The 17,000-nt window shown below is 43.0% G+C and overlaps 1 protein-coding gene across 1 annotated transcript; it reads right to left on the bottom strand.

Moving 5' to 3' along the window:
• Positions 1 to 13,715: 13,715 nt before the first annotated feature.
• On the bottom strand, positions 13,716 to 16,366 carry LOC147014397 (ADP-ribosylation factor 6-like). Its single transcript, XM_085852307.1, has 2 exons — positions 16,246 to 16,366; positions 13,716 to 16,101 (listed from the first exon to the last, which is right to left on the bottom strand). Exon 2 carries the CDS (start codon positions 15,820 to 15,822, stop codon positions 15,292 to 15,294), a length of 531 nt encoding a protein of 176 aa, XP_085708433.1. The 5' UTR covers positions 15,823 to 16,101; positions 16,246 to 16,366; the 3' UTR covers positions 13,716 to 15,291.
• Positions 16,367 to 17,000: the final 634 nt, after the last annotated feature.

The following is a 17,000-nucleotide window of genomic DNA, read 5'->3' as shown; positions in this document are numbered from 1 at the left end:
ACAATTTAACATGATTCACCATTACTCGACAAAAGTTTGTCCAATCGGAACTAAATTTCAGATAGTCTAGAGCAAGGCGAATATACACTTATTTCACATCCTACCCCTCTGAATTAAAAAGGTCAAGGTCAAATGGCAGTCTGAAAAAAAAAACTCCTTTTTTGTCATCAGTAAATTTTTCCAATGAGGAATCTCAAAGACCACTTGGCCTTCCAATATGTTCTTACATCATAATAGTTTATCTGCACTGAAGTTGTGCACCTGATATTGGATCAGTGTCCTTGACTAACTGTTTTCAGATTGTGACCTAAGTAAAATAGACACCTTTTAAATCATCACTTGATAATTTTCCTCTGATTTTCATGATGTTGAGTTTTTTGGATTGACTTGTAGATGGAGACACATTTCCTTAATTTGTACTCTATTCCTAAATGTTGAAGGTCAAGGTCATATGGCGGTCAGAAAATAATATGCAATCATGGGATCGCTGGTGACGGGGGAGGCTTACCCTTTGCGATTGCAGATATTTTGTTACCTCTGCCACCGGAGGTGGATGGGGGTTATGTTTTCACCCCTGTCTGTTTGTCTATAAGCAAGATATCTCAAAAAGTTTAGGACGGATTTGGACGAAACTTGGTGGAACGGTTAGGTGTGTGACAAGGAAGGATTGATTCGGCTTTGGTGAAGATTCGAATCCAGATCAGGATCAGATAATTTTTTTAAATCATTGAGAGATGGGGCTAAAAATGACATACCCCTAGAGCATATTTCATAAAGTTGTGGACAACTAATTTTTTTATTTTTTTTGGATGCAATGTCGATGCTTGGAGAAGACAAAATATAATGGATGAGTTGGTGAGGTGACAAGAGCAAGCCGATTCGATTCTGGTTCAGGTCCGGATCCAGATCCGGCCTATCAGTGGGATACAAAATGTAAACTGTTCAGCCTGGTGGAGGTATGCACTCCACCGAGTGCCATTCTAGTTACCTCTGCCACCAAAGGTAGATGAAGGTTACGTTTTCACCCATGTCTGTTTATCTGTTTGTTTGTGAACAGGATATCTCAAAAGGTTTGAAACAGTTTCAGATGAAATTTGATGAAGATCTTGAGTGTGTGACATGGACAAAATGATTAGATTTTGGTGAAGATCCGGATCTGGATCAGGATCCGAGAATTTTTAAAGTGATTTTTCATCATTGAGAGTTGGGGCCAAAATACAATATGTTATCAATCGGAAGGCCAAGAAGTAAAGAGCAAAGATGGAGTTATTAGGAGGAACCTGGATAGGATTCAAGTTTCATCCATTACTCCACAACCCTCAAACCCATCCAGGCACAGCCAAGTGAGCCTTCCAGAAAAATTTCTGCAATAATTCACTTCTCCTTCGAGAGATAGATAAAGAAAGAGAGGAATCGAGAGTAAAAGATATGAAAGAGAAGAAATTAGAATGAATAAAGAGAATTATGAAAAATTTCAAAGGCATGTGAAAGTAAGAAAGAACAAAGATATCAAGAAGAATCCAAACAGATAGATTTCAGCAGTTCTTCCCCAGGCACAAATGCAGCAACATGTACTGTCCAAGCTCCCAGAGGTCCGTATCAAGATATCTCAAAAGTTATGGACAGATTTGGACGAAACTTGGTGGACTGGTTTGGGTGCGTGATAAGGATGAATCGGTTCGATTTTCGTGAGGATCCGAATCCGGATCCGGATATGAGAATTATTTAATTTTAAAGTGATTTTTCACCGTTGAGAGTTTTTTTAATATATATTTTTTCATATACACTGTCGAGGCTCGTATAAGAGCTAACACACAGAACGTATAACAAAGTGAGTCGGAGACAAGAAGGGTCGGAGGGGGAAACACAAAACAGTGTGAAACAGAGAAGTGAAGAGATCTGTGGAAGGGTGAGGGATGGGGTGGGGTACACAAGATGGACACCACAGGGACTTTCAGGAAGGAAAACATGGAATTTGAAGGAGGTGGGTTTGGAATGGATTAATGGGGGCAAAAAAGATCGTGGTTTTGGATGGGGGAAGATGAGAGATGGTGGTGAACAGCTGTTTTGGATACCTGGAGGGAAAAGTGGGATTGAAGAGAGTGTGGGAGTTTGTTCTTAAGGTAAGAAAAAAGAGGAATAAAAGCGTGAAGGTGAGCAGTTGTTTTGGATACCTGGAGGGAAAAGTGTGATTGCAGAGAGTGTGGGAATTTGTTCTAAAGGTGAGAAAAAAAAGAGGAATAAAAGCGTGAAGGTGAACAGCTATTTTGGATACCTGGAGGGAAAAGTGGGATTGAAGCGAGTGTGGGAGTTTGTTCTAAAGGTGAGAAAAAAAGAGGAATAAAAGCGTGAAGGTGAACAGCTGTTTTGGATACCTGGAGGGAAAAGTGGGATTGAAGAGAGTGTGGGAATTTGTTCTAAAGGTGAGAAAAAAAAAAAAGAGGAATAAAAGCGTGAAGGTAAGCAGTGATTCTTGATTTTGGTAGTTTCACCAGAAGGGGGTTGCTGGCGGATATTGAGCACCCTGCAGAAATATGGGGGGAGGGGGGGTTACATATTTCAGACAGAGCAATAGGAGCAGGCTGGAGAGGAGACTGTAGAAGGCAGAAAGACCACCAACCTGCCTGCAGTGAGAGAGTGAGAGACCCAAAGACTCTGCCTTATTGTGGGAGATACCAATGATCCTAAATGCCTTGGTTTCCACAGCTTGAAGCCGAGAAAGGTGAGAGGCAGGAGCACCAGCCTAGAGGGGAGAGCAGTACTCCATTAGGCTGCGGACAAAATCTTTGTACGTGGTCAGGAGCTCAGGTGGGCCGAGGAAGGACTTTGCATGGTGGAGGATGCCTGGTTGGCAACTAGTTTTGGAGGCCAGCTTGGATGGGCCTAAAACCTATATATAGCTGGATATTTCAAAAAGGTATAGGGTCCGATATGTTCTACTGGATCTGGAATTTTGTGTTGGAGGTATCCGCTCTACCGAGTGCCCTTCTCGCCAACAACTGCGTTTATACCTTTGACTATCTGAGAGTTATTATAATGGTAATAAGAGAGTATTGTATGCATTTGTTGAAGAGAAAGTCATCGATTGTTTTGTGTATTATATTTTGTGTGAAAAACATATTTCTGAAATGACTTTCCCTTCACTTTGACCTCACACCCTTACATCACCTGCAAAACAGATCGAGACAGAAAAACAGACAGACAGACAGACAGATAGGGGTGAAAACATAACCTCTATCCACCTTCAGTGGCAAAGGTAAAGAGGTTGAGGATCAATAAAACGGAAACCATATTACCCGTGTGAAGTGATATTCCTGGTATAATTATTTGAATCAAAATCCTTATCCGAAAAATCTGAAACTTCGTATATCTGATTTACCATCCGATGTAAGTAATTACATGTATGACGTCATCGGTCAGGTGTAGTGAGGTGAGACCAGATCAGATCTTTGACTTGTTACAGGTCAGGTCAGGTCAGGTATGGGAGCATGTGCCGGAGCAGCGCATCACTGTGTCCGCTTTCCACCAGTACTCCAGGTGCCTCCATTTGGCCATCCCCCAGGCAGATGCCTGCCTGTCCCCATCTCCTTGAGATGACGATCAACCTGCTACAACCACAAGGCATGTGGTCAGCCTATTGGCCTCCTCCACTCAAGAAGCTCCCTCGCTGAGAGAATCTGGTAAGCAGGATCAGCATCAGGAAAATGAACCACGTCTCTATACAGCCGCAGCTGATCCTCACAGACTATGCAGGTAACAAATCTCATTTGAGTCTTTCTCAGCAACCGCTCATTGGACACAAAGTCAGACCAGTGATAGCCAAGGATTATCCGAAGAGACCTGGTACCAAAGGAATTAAGTCTCCGTCTCAGATCCCTGGTCAGAGTCCAAGTCTCACATCCGTAGAGCAAGACTGGAAGATCCAATGACCTGAAGACTCAGACTTTCGTCCTCCTGCACAGGTGCCGACAGCACTAAACCCCATGATCCAGTAAATCTATGACTCCCCAGGCCTGACCCAAACATCTCTTGACCTCTGGCTCACAGCCAGCAGAGATATGAATATCACTGCCAAAGCAGGAGAATCTCTCCGTGACCTCAACATCCTCACCACAAACAGGTACAGACAAGATAGCAGCATCCAAGATGTCATTGAAAGCTTGGATCTTAGTTTTGACCAACGAAACCCGTAATCCCAGTGGATATGACTCCTCATTCAGCACCTCAAGGGCCCCGAAAAGGATATCTGGAGTCTCCGCAAATATGACTGCATCAGAGTGCTAAGTTCCCCAATACCGACCACAGACTTGTTGTCGCAACTCTAAAATTGCAGCCTACTGCTCAAATCCAGGAGAATGGTACCATCACAGCCAAGGCTCGATATTGGCAAGCATGAGGAGTTTGCAAATAGGCTGAGTGGGGATTTGGGGGGGTGGGGGGTCTAGGTGTTTCAGAGAATCCTAAAGAGTTGTAGCGTGTCTTCAAGACTACCATCCTTGATGTTGCCTGTGGATGTCTTGGAATCTACCTCCTCCTCCTTTGTGTGCACTACAAGGCTGCGAGTCACATCATTGGTTGGAGGCACGGCTGTGCCGCTGATGCAATGCAGTTACCAGTACACTGGTTCTAATTTTGCCGGACTCGAGACCCAAGGATCTTTAGCCAGCCACCTAACCGTTAAGCCAACAGCAGTCTTTTGGAACCCACCGTCAGGCAAAGAAGAATGTTGTCTCCCAAGGGACAATGGATACCATTGACAAGGGTCACAGGGCCAGGCTTGATGGCAGAGCCGAGTTGTTCAAGGAGTTGAGGCATAAACTGAAGGTGTACAGAGGGCAGACAAGGAGGCTTACTTGAAGGAAATCTGTAAAGGGGCAGAGCATCACCTGTGGTCAAATGATTCTTGTCCTGCTCCAGAGGAATCTGTGCATTGCATTCTTCCAAGCCCAACCCTCAGTGTACTGCAGTGAGAAAAGAGGGTGGTGGACTGTTGAAAGAGGAGCCCAAAGTGAAAGCCGCTGGGCTGGTTACTTTGAACACCTTACCAGGCTGACTCACCAGCTGTTGAGGTAGTTGTCAGGGTTGTAACTATACCTATTGCTGACCTCCAATCAACTGTGAACCACCTTTGTTTGTGGAAGCACAAGCTATGGTGAAACCAGTTGAAACAGGGTAAATGTACTGCGATTTGTAGCATCCATGCTGAACTTCTCAAGGCTAGTGGAAATGCTGTATTCATGTTGTTGCATGCAGTTCTGTGCTCTATTTAGAGCACAGGTATCATTCCAACTGAGAGTAAGAGGGGCCTTGTTGTCCCTCTCTGGAAATGGAAGGGTGATCGCCAGGACTGAAACAACTACTGAGGGGTGACACTACTCCCAGTGCCAGGTAAGGTCTTTGTTCAGATAATTCTTAATTTGGTTCACCACCATTTCCTTGAACACCAGCACCCAGAGCAGTCAGGCTTTACAGCAAAGAGGTCAACGATTGACCGTATCCTTGCTCTTGAGAGCAAGTATGCAGATGAGAGTTTCAGCAGGGGCTGCTCACAGTATGTTGATCGTCACAAAGCGTTCGATTCAGGGAATCAGTATGCCCTCTATAGGATTATTGGTCTTCTTGGGGTGCCACCAAAACTGAACAATCTGATTTCTGAACTATACTTTGGTACTAAGAATGCTGTGAGGTGTGGTGGTTCCATCTCCGACTCACCTGTATTTCCAATTGTTACTGGAGTTTGTCAAGGGTGTGTACTGACCCCCACACCTTTCAGTGCTTGTATGAACTGGATTCTGAGGAGTATGTTGGAGACATCAATCTGCGGTGCATTGTGTGGAAATGTCAGGATCTCTGACCGAATGACCGAGCCGCACAATTAAGATCCAGACTTTCAATGACATCTTGGATGCTGCTATCTTGTCTGTACCTGTTTGTGTTGAGAATGTTGAGGTCACAGATAGATTCACTTACCTAGGCAGTGATATTAATGTCTCCACATGTTGTGAGCCAGAAGTTGAGAGACGTCTGGGTCAGGCCTGGGGAGTCATGGATTCAATGTTTCATGGGGTGTTTCACTGTTGGTTCCTCTGCAGGAGGCCGAAAGTCCAAGGGTTTAAGTCTTTGGTCCTTCCATTTTTGCTCTATGGATGTGGGACTTGAACTCTGACCCAGGATCTGAGATTGAGACAACTCTTTTGGTGCTGGGTCTCTTTGGAGAATCCTTGGCTATCGTTGGTCAGATTTTGTGTCCAAGGAGTGCTTGGAGAGAGAGATAGCGATAGAGATAGAGAGACAGATGAGGTATGTTATGTCAGATGAGAAGATGAGGTCAGATGAGAAGGCCAATGAGCTGACTATGTGCCTTGTGGTTGCAGCAGGTTGATCGGCATCTCAAAGAGATGGCCTCAAGGAGGCATCTGCCTATTGGATGGCCAGACGGAGGCTCCTGGAGCACTGACGGAAAGTGGACGCAGCAACGTGCTGCTCTGGTGCCTGCTGTAATTCCTGATCCGACCTGGTTCCCATCATGTGCTGTCTTTTTTGGCTGATGGTTGCATCATTGGTTAGGGCGCGTCTTCGCTGCTGATGCAGCGCCCCTATTACGAGTATCCTGGTGCTCATTTCGCCGACTTTGGAAGGATGACAGGTTGAGTCAACTCCCTGGTGTTAATTAAGTGGAAAACGGGGCTCGAATTCAGGACCCCAGGATCCCAAGCCACCACCCTAAACATTAAGCGGCTAAACCAATACCAGGCTGTTTTATCTGACCTGGTCATGTGCCTTGATGGCAATGTTGGACAGAAAATAAAAATGTTAAAAAAAAATCTCCTGCAGAAACATTTAACCGATCAATGCAAAACTTCATACATATGATCAACTCGCCATGGGGAAAATGAAAAAAAAATTTTTCGTATTTATCTTCCTTGACACACTCTCAGCTTAGTGTGCACAAAAGTGGTCGTTAAACATCCTAATAATCAATCAATATAATGAATAAAGATATGGATAATGGCAATATATGTGTCATAATGGGGTGCATGGATGATGTGGGTATATGTGCCATAGCAGTGGGTCATAATAGTACCGTGTTCAGTTAACGATGGTAGTTTTGCTCAGAATGAGTCTGCGAGGCGAGACGATTTGCTCTACCGAGTGCCGGTCTTATCTGTTTTATCTTTAGTGAACCAACGAAAGTTATACTTCGGACAAATATGCATTCAACCAAAGGGAAATCGAATACTACATGTTGAGTGTTTATATAATTAACTTAAATTTCCTTTTGTTTGAATGCATGTGTGGGTTTAACATGGTTTTCAGATGAGACAAACCACTAAAGCAGCATCCATCCACATTGAGAGCTTTGAGTGTTGCAGGTACAAGTTCCTCCCTGATCACTGATCATGCTGAGCTGTTGAAACGAGTGGAACAAATAATTTATTCTTCCGACCAGCTCCACGGGACTAAAATGAGCTTGCATGACGCACAAAGGAGATTCTCGGACACAATGAACAAAGTAACATTAGATATGGGATTCGAACCGTGGCAACAACAAGCAGGCATTTCCACAAATTTTAATACCATAACACTATCCACAATGTGCTCATAACATGAGAACGATAGTATTTGCTCGGATCGGTTATCTGCTGGTTGTCACTTGGAGTGTCGATAGTCTGACCCTCGATTCCAGGTGAAATATTGGAACCAACTGCAAATATTGGAACCATCCAGTGCCCCGCAGGAAGCACAAAGTGAATTATTTTAATTATATTCCCCTGTGAGCAAAATATTTGGACGTTCAATATACCCTGGTGTCTTTCACATGACTAGGCCTTTGGGCCGGAACCATTATCAGACTCTGAGCCTTTCAGTCTGCACTATAATCTATATCTATAGCTATATGTATCCACATAGTTTGTTAGGGAGGGACTTTCCCCATTCAGGGAGTGGCTTCCCCATTTCGGGAGGAGCTTCCCCCATTCAGGGAGGGACTTTCCCCATTCAGGGAGGAGCTTCCCCCATTCAGGGAGGGACTGTCCCTTCAGGGAGGGACTTTCCCCATTCACGGAGGAGCTTCCCCCATTCAGGGAGGGACTGTCCCTTCAGGGAGAGACTTTCCCCATTCAGGGAGGAGCTTCCCCCATTCAGGGAGGGGCTTCAAAATCAAATAGCCGCCATTTTGTTTGTTGTGTTTGGCATCTTTTGTAAGGCTCATACTTTCTTACACTCTCACGGATTTATCTTAACGCGAATTCGATGTCTGATTTCATTTTTCCTGGTTACTAAGATGGATTAGACTCGGTTGCAAAAAAACAGGAAGAAAATTGGTAAGGTTAAAGTTAAGATAATAACTTCAAACAAAATAGCTTTTATAAGTACTGTACTTACCAGTACAGTGTGTGTGTGTGTGTGTGTGTGTGTGTGTGTGTGTGTGTGTGTGTGTGTGTGTGTGTGTGTGTGTGTGTGTGTGTGTGTGTGTGTGTGTGTGTGTGTCTTCCTTGTTTGGACTACAATGCAGTAATCGGTCTTTATTCTGAGTCTCTTCCCTTAAGTTCATGGCTCTTTAGATAATTTCATGTTTCACATTTTTTTTTTCTAAAGCTCTTCCATGAGCCTCGCTTTTGAATAGAAAAAGAAAAGAAGCAATTTCTCCTTTTACACAAATGAAACAAGATATGCAACAAGGAACAAGATATACAAGAATGCACAAGGAACTTGCATACAGGAGGCCAAATGGCCTCCTGTATACACTGGCCTCCTCCAACATCATGTATATACACTGGCCTCCTCAAACACCATATATATATATATATATATATATATATATATATATATATATATATATATATATATATATATATATATATATATATATATATATATATATATATATATATACACACTCCTCCTCCTCCTCCTCCTCCACCATATATATGGCCTCCTCCAACATCATGTATATACACAGGCCTCCTCCACCACCAAATGTATACACTAACCTCCAACACCAAATTAATTCCTTTTGTAAGTTTATTTATTTTATTTAGTTTGGGGGCAGAAGTGAGAAGGGCAGGAGGGGGGTGCAGTGGAGGAGAACAGTGGGGTCACTAGGGGGAGGAGAACAGTGTACATAAGAGACCAGGCAAAGCTTTACCATGGATGAATCCCTTTCATGGCTCTTAACAAACTCCAAACATATCTATGGTGGATTATAATAGATTAGACAGAAGACCACAGCAATTTCACTCCACCTAATATGTACTGTATAATATTTATAAGGTCAATTTCAGGACTTTGTATGACATTCGGTGAGAATGAACTTGGATTTCTCACCAGTTCGTACCAAAGCCCATTAAGCAACACCAAAATTGTTCCACTTAATTACTTTCCCAGACAATTTAAACATCGTTATTTCCCCCTTCTCCCCCCCCCCCCAACTCCCAGATGTGCTTTCATGTGGTGGACACGACGTGCCTTTATGGAACTTATGAAAATGATTCTAAATCAAGACGTTCACCTATATGGGCCTCAACCCATAATGCCACGACTTTCAGACCTCAGGCTCACATTGAAAACAAACCCAGTGTAACTATGAGATCCACACATCATCACCCGAGGATGCTTTTTCACAGAAGTTTGTGGAAGTCCCTCTGACGTGCGACTGTTCACTTTAAAGTGATGTACAATGTGAGGGACAGAAGGGCTGCTTTGTGTGCTCAGCCATTTTCTGTTTATGGAAAGATTTGCTGGAGCGAGTCCATCATGGGGCCTTTCATTATAACAAGTTCAACAACCATTGTGGCTCATTGACGGTAGGGAGTAGAGCAGTTGCAACAATTCGAGTTACCTCTGCCACCGAAGGTGAAGGAGGTTATGTTTTCACCCCTTTCTGTCTGTTGGCTCGCCGAAATAGGTGACCATTATTGTCAGTAATTCTGTCTGTTTGTTTGGATGTTTGTTCGTTTGTCATCAGCATAATTGGTAGTAAACGTGGGCGGATTTTGACCAAACTCGGGTGGTAGGTACATCTTATGACTTAGTGCTTTGGAAATTGTGATGGTTGCTTGGGACGCTTTGGTTCCCTAGCAACAACCGAAAAACCTTCAAAATCGGTACAGTTCACGCCTAAGCGACCAGGTGAGTGCATCGATATGAATGAAACTTTGCAGGTTCATGGTACTCAATGAGTACTACAACTTTGCCTCAGGACATATTGACTGATTTCGCTTAGGTCAGGGGTCAAAGGTCAATTAGTGCAAAAATCGATAATATGCGAGAGCTGGAGGTGCCTTTGCGCCAAATGCTACTCCTCCTAGGGTTATGGTCGGATGGTCATGAAAATTCACACTAATCGTCTGGAATACATTGTGCACAAACGATCGAGCCGGATTTTCGATTTAGATCTTTGTTCACCCACAGCACCCCCTCAAACTTTGGGGATTTCTGATTTCAAACCGCATTTTCGGTACTTTTCATTCAAATGGATACCGAGTAGTTATCAGTAGATGGAACTGGATTGGATCTGATATGCATAATCTTAAGGTGATTCCCTATCCGCTATATGACATCCATTTTGCTTTATATCTTATAGTTTCCATGCTCGGCAACCGGCTTGTCTGTTTGTTTGTCTGTGTGCAGGACATATCAAAAACTTGTGGACGGATTTGGACGAAACTTGGTGGACAGATTGGGTGTGCAGCAATGACGAATTGATTAGATTTTGGTGAAGATCCGAATCAGGATCTGGATACAAGAATTATTTAATTTTTAAGTTATTCTTCACCATTGAGAGATCGGGCTAAAAAGGATATAGTACTGTATAGCATGATATTTCAAAAAATGTATTGGGCCCGATATGTTTCCATGGATCAGGCATTGCGTGGCAGAGGGATGCGCTCCACAAAGTGCCCTTCTAGTATTATTTTACATTGATTTAAGGTTCATGGTGGATCTTGTACATGCATGACAAAGATATTCGTAGACACGATTGTGCACTTCAAGTTGAATTGCAAGGACATTCGTGTAGTTATCTAGTTCCAGCAAGTCGTTTCCGACTTCTGGTGACATTAACGATAAAATTTGTCCAAACATCGCTATCCTGCACTGCTTCCCAAAGCTCTGACAGAGAAAGCCTGGTTGCATCTTTTACCCAATTCATCCGTCCATCACGTGCAAGGTATTCCTCTTCCTCTTCTTCCCTCAATCATACCCAGCATGGTTGAGTTCTCCAGACTTTCATTTTCTGCACCCATGATATGTCCAAAGTATGACAGTTTCTGTTTTTTGCATCAGCACTTCTACTGTACATGGTGGTATAATTTATTCAAATGTATATGGTGTTCTAATTTATTAACCTCTGCCATTGAAGATCGGAGGTTACTGTTTTCACCCCTTTCTGTTTGTTTGTTTGTTTGTTTGTGAACAGTATTACGGAAAATCTCCTGGACGGATTTCGACGAAACTTGGTGGGGGGGTTAGGTATGGTCCAAGGATCATGCCATTAGATTTTGGACTTAGTCCAAAATCCAATATGGCCGCTATGGCGGCCATTTTGAAAAAAATATTTGAATTTTTTTGCATTTCTACATGTTTTAAGTGATTTCCAACCCCCCCCCCCAAAAAAAAAATGTTCGAGAAAAAAGATTTTGCAACTTTTTTTTCAACAAAATTTCGATTTTTTTTAGCATTTCTACATGTTATAAGTGATTTCCAACAAAAAACATGCCAAAATTATAATTGCGGCTGATTTTGGAACTTCAGGTGGATATACCCACGTAAAATCAATTTGTCTCGAGGAATCGAGTTATGACGAATGAATTGAGTATGTAAAAGTTAAAAGTAAAAGGGAAAGTTGCAAACTATAACTCTGTGAGCACTGCTGATGTCAAATTGAATGAATAGGATATCAGGTTCACTTGAGTGACCTTGCAGTATTGGCGGCGGAGGTTTTGCACTCGACCGAGTGCTCCCCCTCGAGTTAACCTCCGCCATCGAAGATGGACGGAGGTTACTGTTTTCACCCCTGTCTGTTTGTTTGTTTGTGAACAGTATTACGGAAAAAACTCATGGACGGATTTCGACGAAAGTTGGTGGGGGGATTAGGTATGGTCCAAGGATCATGCCATTAGATTTTGGACTTAGTCCAAAGTCCAATATGGCCGCTAAGGCAGCCATTTTGAAAAAATATTTGAATTTTGGTTTTTGCATTTCTACATGTTTTAAGTGATTTCCAACCAAATATAAATAAATTTGTTGGAGAAAAAAAAAATTTGCACCTTTTTTTCAAAAAAATTTCGATTTTTTTTTTTGGGCATTTCTACATGCGCGTTGATCTAGTTTAGTTTATTCAATCGTGGTTCAGTAGAGTCTGATCCGTTTTGACCTACAATGAATAGGATATCAGGTTCACTTAAGTGACCCAGCAGTATTGGCGGCGGAGGTTTTGCACTCTACCGAGTGCTCCCCCTCTAGTTGAAGCACTGATTTGTTTGTTTTTCTTGCAGTCTTTGGAACTTTAAACATTCGCCTCCAACACCACCACGGTTTCCACCTGATCATCTCCCAACATGAACACGCCGATCTTCTCAGTTGACAAGATTCTCAATGTTTTTATCAGTTTAAATAAACCAGTTTTTAAATTTTTCTTCTTCACTGTAGTTTCATCAAGTTCTCTTTACTTCCTGGTAACAGAGCGGTATCATCAGCAAACCTTAGATTGTTGATACATCTTCCTCCAACACCCTAACTCCAGCCTCTACGTCATCCAAGTTTGATTTCCTCACTATACAAATTGAACAAGTAAGTTGAGAGGACACAGCCCCTATCTGATCCCTTTTCCAATTCCGGTGTCTGTCTGTCTGTCTGTCTGTCTCTCTCTCTCTCCATACTCTGTTTTTAATTTAGCCTCTTGTTTAGTGTTCAGGTTTCTTATGAGACATATAAGGTGTTCCGACATCCCCATTTCTCTGAGCATAATCCACATCAATTCATGATCAACACAATTTAAAGTTTTACTATAATCTATGAAACTGAGATTACACCTTCCTTTGATATTCCCTTGCATTTTCCATGATCCACCTTGGATTTGCGATTTGATCTCTTGTACCTCTTCCTTCACTGAAACCTGCTTGCTCGATGGGCATTTCTCACTTAACGTCTTCTATTCTGGGTTAAAATGACCTTCAGTAACATCTTGCTAGCATGTGAAATCAATGTCATGGTTCAGTTATAGATTATGATGAACAAAAATATGGTACAAGAGATTTAAAGCTGGGTCAATGAATGCATCATGAGCATTGGGTTCAGATGGGAACAATAACAGGTCAACCCAACTATATTAGAAAACGAAAGCGCTTTTCACTCCAACGTGAATTTCTTCCTTGAGAAATGCCTCTGTGTAATTATCAACATGCAAAGAGGGTGGTGGAGGTGAGTGGGGGGGGGGGGAGGAGGCCTGAAGAATTCCTTAAACTTCTACTGAACTTTAGGATCCTATTAAATCCTAGGAAAGTCCTTTAGATCCTTTAGATAGAAATCCTAAAGATCCTTTATGATCCGAGGAAAACAAGTCCTATTAAAAATCCCTTCACGTATAACAGACCCGGTGCAGGACCTGAAATGGATCATGTGTGTGGGCAAACACCTTGAAACATAACCATGTACTCATACATCTATGAACACAACTTAATACAAGGCACAGAATAAAGAAAAATCGACAACTGTGCAGAAAGTACACAATTTATTAATTATACACATGTGCATATAGAATCAGAAACCACAAACCCCCCTGAAGTTAAGCTTTAAATGGCAGCAGTGTATATATATATATATATATATATATATATATATATATATATATATATATATATATATATATATATATATATATATATATATATATATATATATATATACTTGGGTTAATACTGTGTGCGATTGATCTAAGGTTGTGAGTAAGAGTTCAGATAAAACCAGAGAGCATGATGCGAGCTTCGGTGAAGAAGCTGATAATCGGATCAGGAATGGTTTGGAAAAGTTTCAAAAGGGCACAGTGAAGCTTTTCGTGTCTCAACGGCACAAAACGCAGCTGTTTGGAAGTCAAAGAACAGAGGGACCTCTTATAGTCCTTACACTTGAGAACGGTCAATTTGATGGTCGGTCCGCGTTTAAAAGTGATGAAAAAGCGAACAACATAATCAACTCCCTTATGGAAAGAGGAAATATAAAGGAAAACGAAGTACTTCGATTCTTCAAAATACATACAGTGAAAGACTGGAGATAATGTATAAAACAAGCAAATAATTCAAAGCCAAAGGTGTTAATGTGGATGAGCCACGGAGGTAAAATTGGGTTGTTGGTTTTTCTTTCTCTCCTGATCTATAATTATTAAATACATCTTTTTTCCCCCCAATCATTCATTCCACACCAAATGAAGATACAAAAGACAAGCACCTACTCCTCAAAGAAGTCCATTGTCGACACAAAATGGTCTGTAAGCCCCCATCCCCACTTGCATATAACAGTGTTATACACGCTCAGAGCGCAAGATACTGGACGCTGCAAGGTCCTACCTGTGCTGCTGAGGGTGTTGAAGAAAGAAAAAGAAGATAAGTGGTTAAAGTCCACGAGGTGACTTTTTCAGAATCATAAACCGTGAACCAGAAGTGGCTTTTCCTTGTCCCCCGAAGTCTCATGAAAACTGATGTGACTCGAACCATCAAGACAATTCCATCGTGTCGACGCCATATCTATCACTTTGAATCATACCAGATGCTGTGCCAGGCGGTAAAACCATGGTCACAGAGGGTGGGCCATTCAAACACCATGTTCTGCATATATGTGGTAAATCACTTGGACGAAGTTTGTTTTTATATGAAGGTACGGTCATAAATCAATGGAGTGAAATAAATTATAAAAGAGATTATCTTTGCTTCCCTTACCAACCTTAAAAAAAAGAAGAATCAAAACATGACATCACAATACCTTCCACTGTCCCAGCCATTCTTTTGAGAGCCAAGTATCCGATGCAAATAACGAAAACGCGGCACACGGTCACGTGATCTTACCTGTTTTAACCACACTCTTCCGCAGCGATAACTCACTGAACAGCTTTGAATACAATTACATAAAGAAGAATGAAACCTCACAATGGAAGCGAATTTTTTTTTCAACAAAGTATGGGAATCGAACCCAAGCCATTTCCCACCACGTCCACCACCTTCGTGGCCAAGTGCTCACAAACCAATCGGATGGGAAGATGCACGAGTGAGCAAGCTGAAGGGTCCTGCGAAGACCCGATCATCCCTTGCGCACGGACGCAAGCCAACTGAGGCCCTCCTGTAGACCGTCACCCTTGGTGGCGCAAGAAGGCTGTACGTACCAGATGCGGTCTCGGAGGCGTGTCAACTGGAGCTTCTCCTGGACCTCTGACGGTTGCATCGCGCCCTGAACGTCCTGCTTGTTAGCGAACACCAGCAGCGTGGCTCCACGCATCTCACGGTCGTTCACGATGCGATGGAGCTCCTGACGCGCCTCATCGATGCGATCATTGTCCGTGCTGTCCACCACGAAGATCAGAGCCTGCGTACCTGTGTAGTAGTGACGCCAAAGCGGTCGGATTTTGTCCTGTCCACCTACGTCCCAAACGTTGAAACGAAACTTTTTGTACAACACCGTCTCCACGTTGAAGCCCACGGTGGGGATGGTCGTCTGCACCGTGTTCCCCAGCTTGAGCCTGTACAACACCGTGGTCTTTCCCGCGGCGTCCAGCCCGAGCATGAGAACGCGCATCTCCTTTGAGCCAAAGGACTTGGAGAAAATTTTCCCCATGGCGCAGGGCGGGGTGTAGGTATACTGGAGCTTTTGGGGGGGGGGGTCTCTGGCCACCTGGCGCACACCTCTCAAACCGGTACGGCGGCGTGCACGGAGCGTTCGCTAGTCACGACTTGCCTGGGCGCGGCGTCTCTACCAGCACCGGCCGAAACAGACGTTTCGCAAACACCCGGAGAAACTTTCCAAACAAACTTCACAGGAGTTTCAAGGTGCGATGGCGGCACCGAGGTTCTTTCCCTTTTCTCCGTCTCCTCGTCCTCCCCGAGTAATTTTTATCTGCAATCCAAGCACAGAGGCTTAAACGAGGGGCCGAAGAGGTTTCGAAAAGAATTCGGTTTCTTTGTACCATAAACCATACACGTATTGAATTACACTGTTAAGGTAAACAGCATACAGTGCGACGCAAGTTCTTTTACATACCTTACAGAGCCAGAGGTAGAGTGAGTGCCCCGTGGCAGAGGCACCAACCGAACTCCTGGGAACTCCCTGCGTGGCACGGTTTGTAGCACGTCACGTGTTGCTGTGACGTCAATTCGTACGAGAAAGGATGGAATCGTTAATGAGGTCGTCGTCCGTTTGTATGGGCGTGTCATTCGTTCACGACTACCGCCATCTTCGCAAAGCTCTTCAAGAGCAAAATAACAAATAAACATGTAGTTCTTGAGCGACAAATGTTAACGTGGTTTCATCTTCTCGTTTGCCGTTCCGGTTGTGTTCAAGTCTCGAATTGCCCAGGTGTGCTGATTTGGCCATAAACGCCGCAAGCATTCTTCGTCTCTGATAAGGCACCTGATCTCTGATCCCTTATAAGTTATAACAAAGCTCTCATAACATACCGGTACCTGACATCTGATCTTTTATAACATACCCGATCTCTGATAGCATGTCCCATCTGTCATCACTTATAACATACCCGATCTGTGATAACATATCCCATCTGTGATCACTTATAACATACCCGATCTCTGATCCCTTATAACGTACCCGATCTGTGATCACTTATAACATACCCAATCTGTGATAACATATCCCATCTGTGATCACTTATAACATATCCCATCTGTCATCCCTTATAACATAGCCGATCTCTGATCCCTTATAACGTACCCGATCTGTGATAACATATAACATACCTGATCTGTGATCACTTATAACGTACCCAATCTGTGATAACA

The sequence above is a fragment of the Eptatretus burgeri genome, chromosome 13, assembly GCF_056783735.1.
Source record: "Eptatretus burgeri isolate ZD-2024b chromosome 13, Ebu_testis_v1, whole genome shotgun sequence".
Lineage (NCBI taxonomy): Eukaryota > Metazoa > Chordata > Myxini > Myxiniformes > Myxinidae > Eptatretus > Eptatretus burgeri.
The sequence above is the reverse complement of the archived record's forward strand: the minus strand, read 5'-3'. Positions and strand labels throughout refer to the sequence as shown.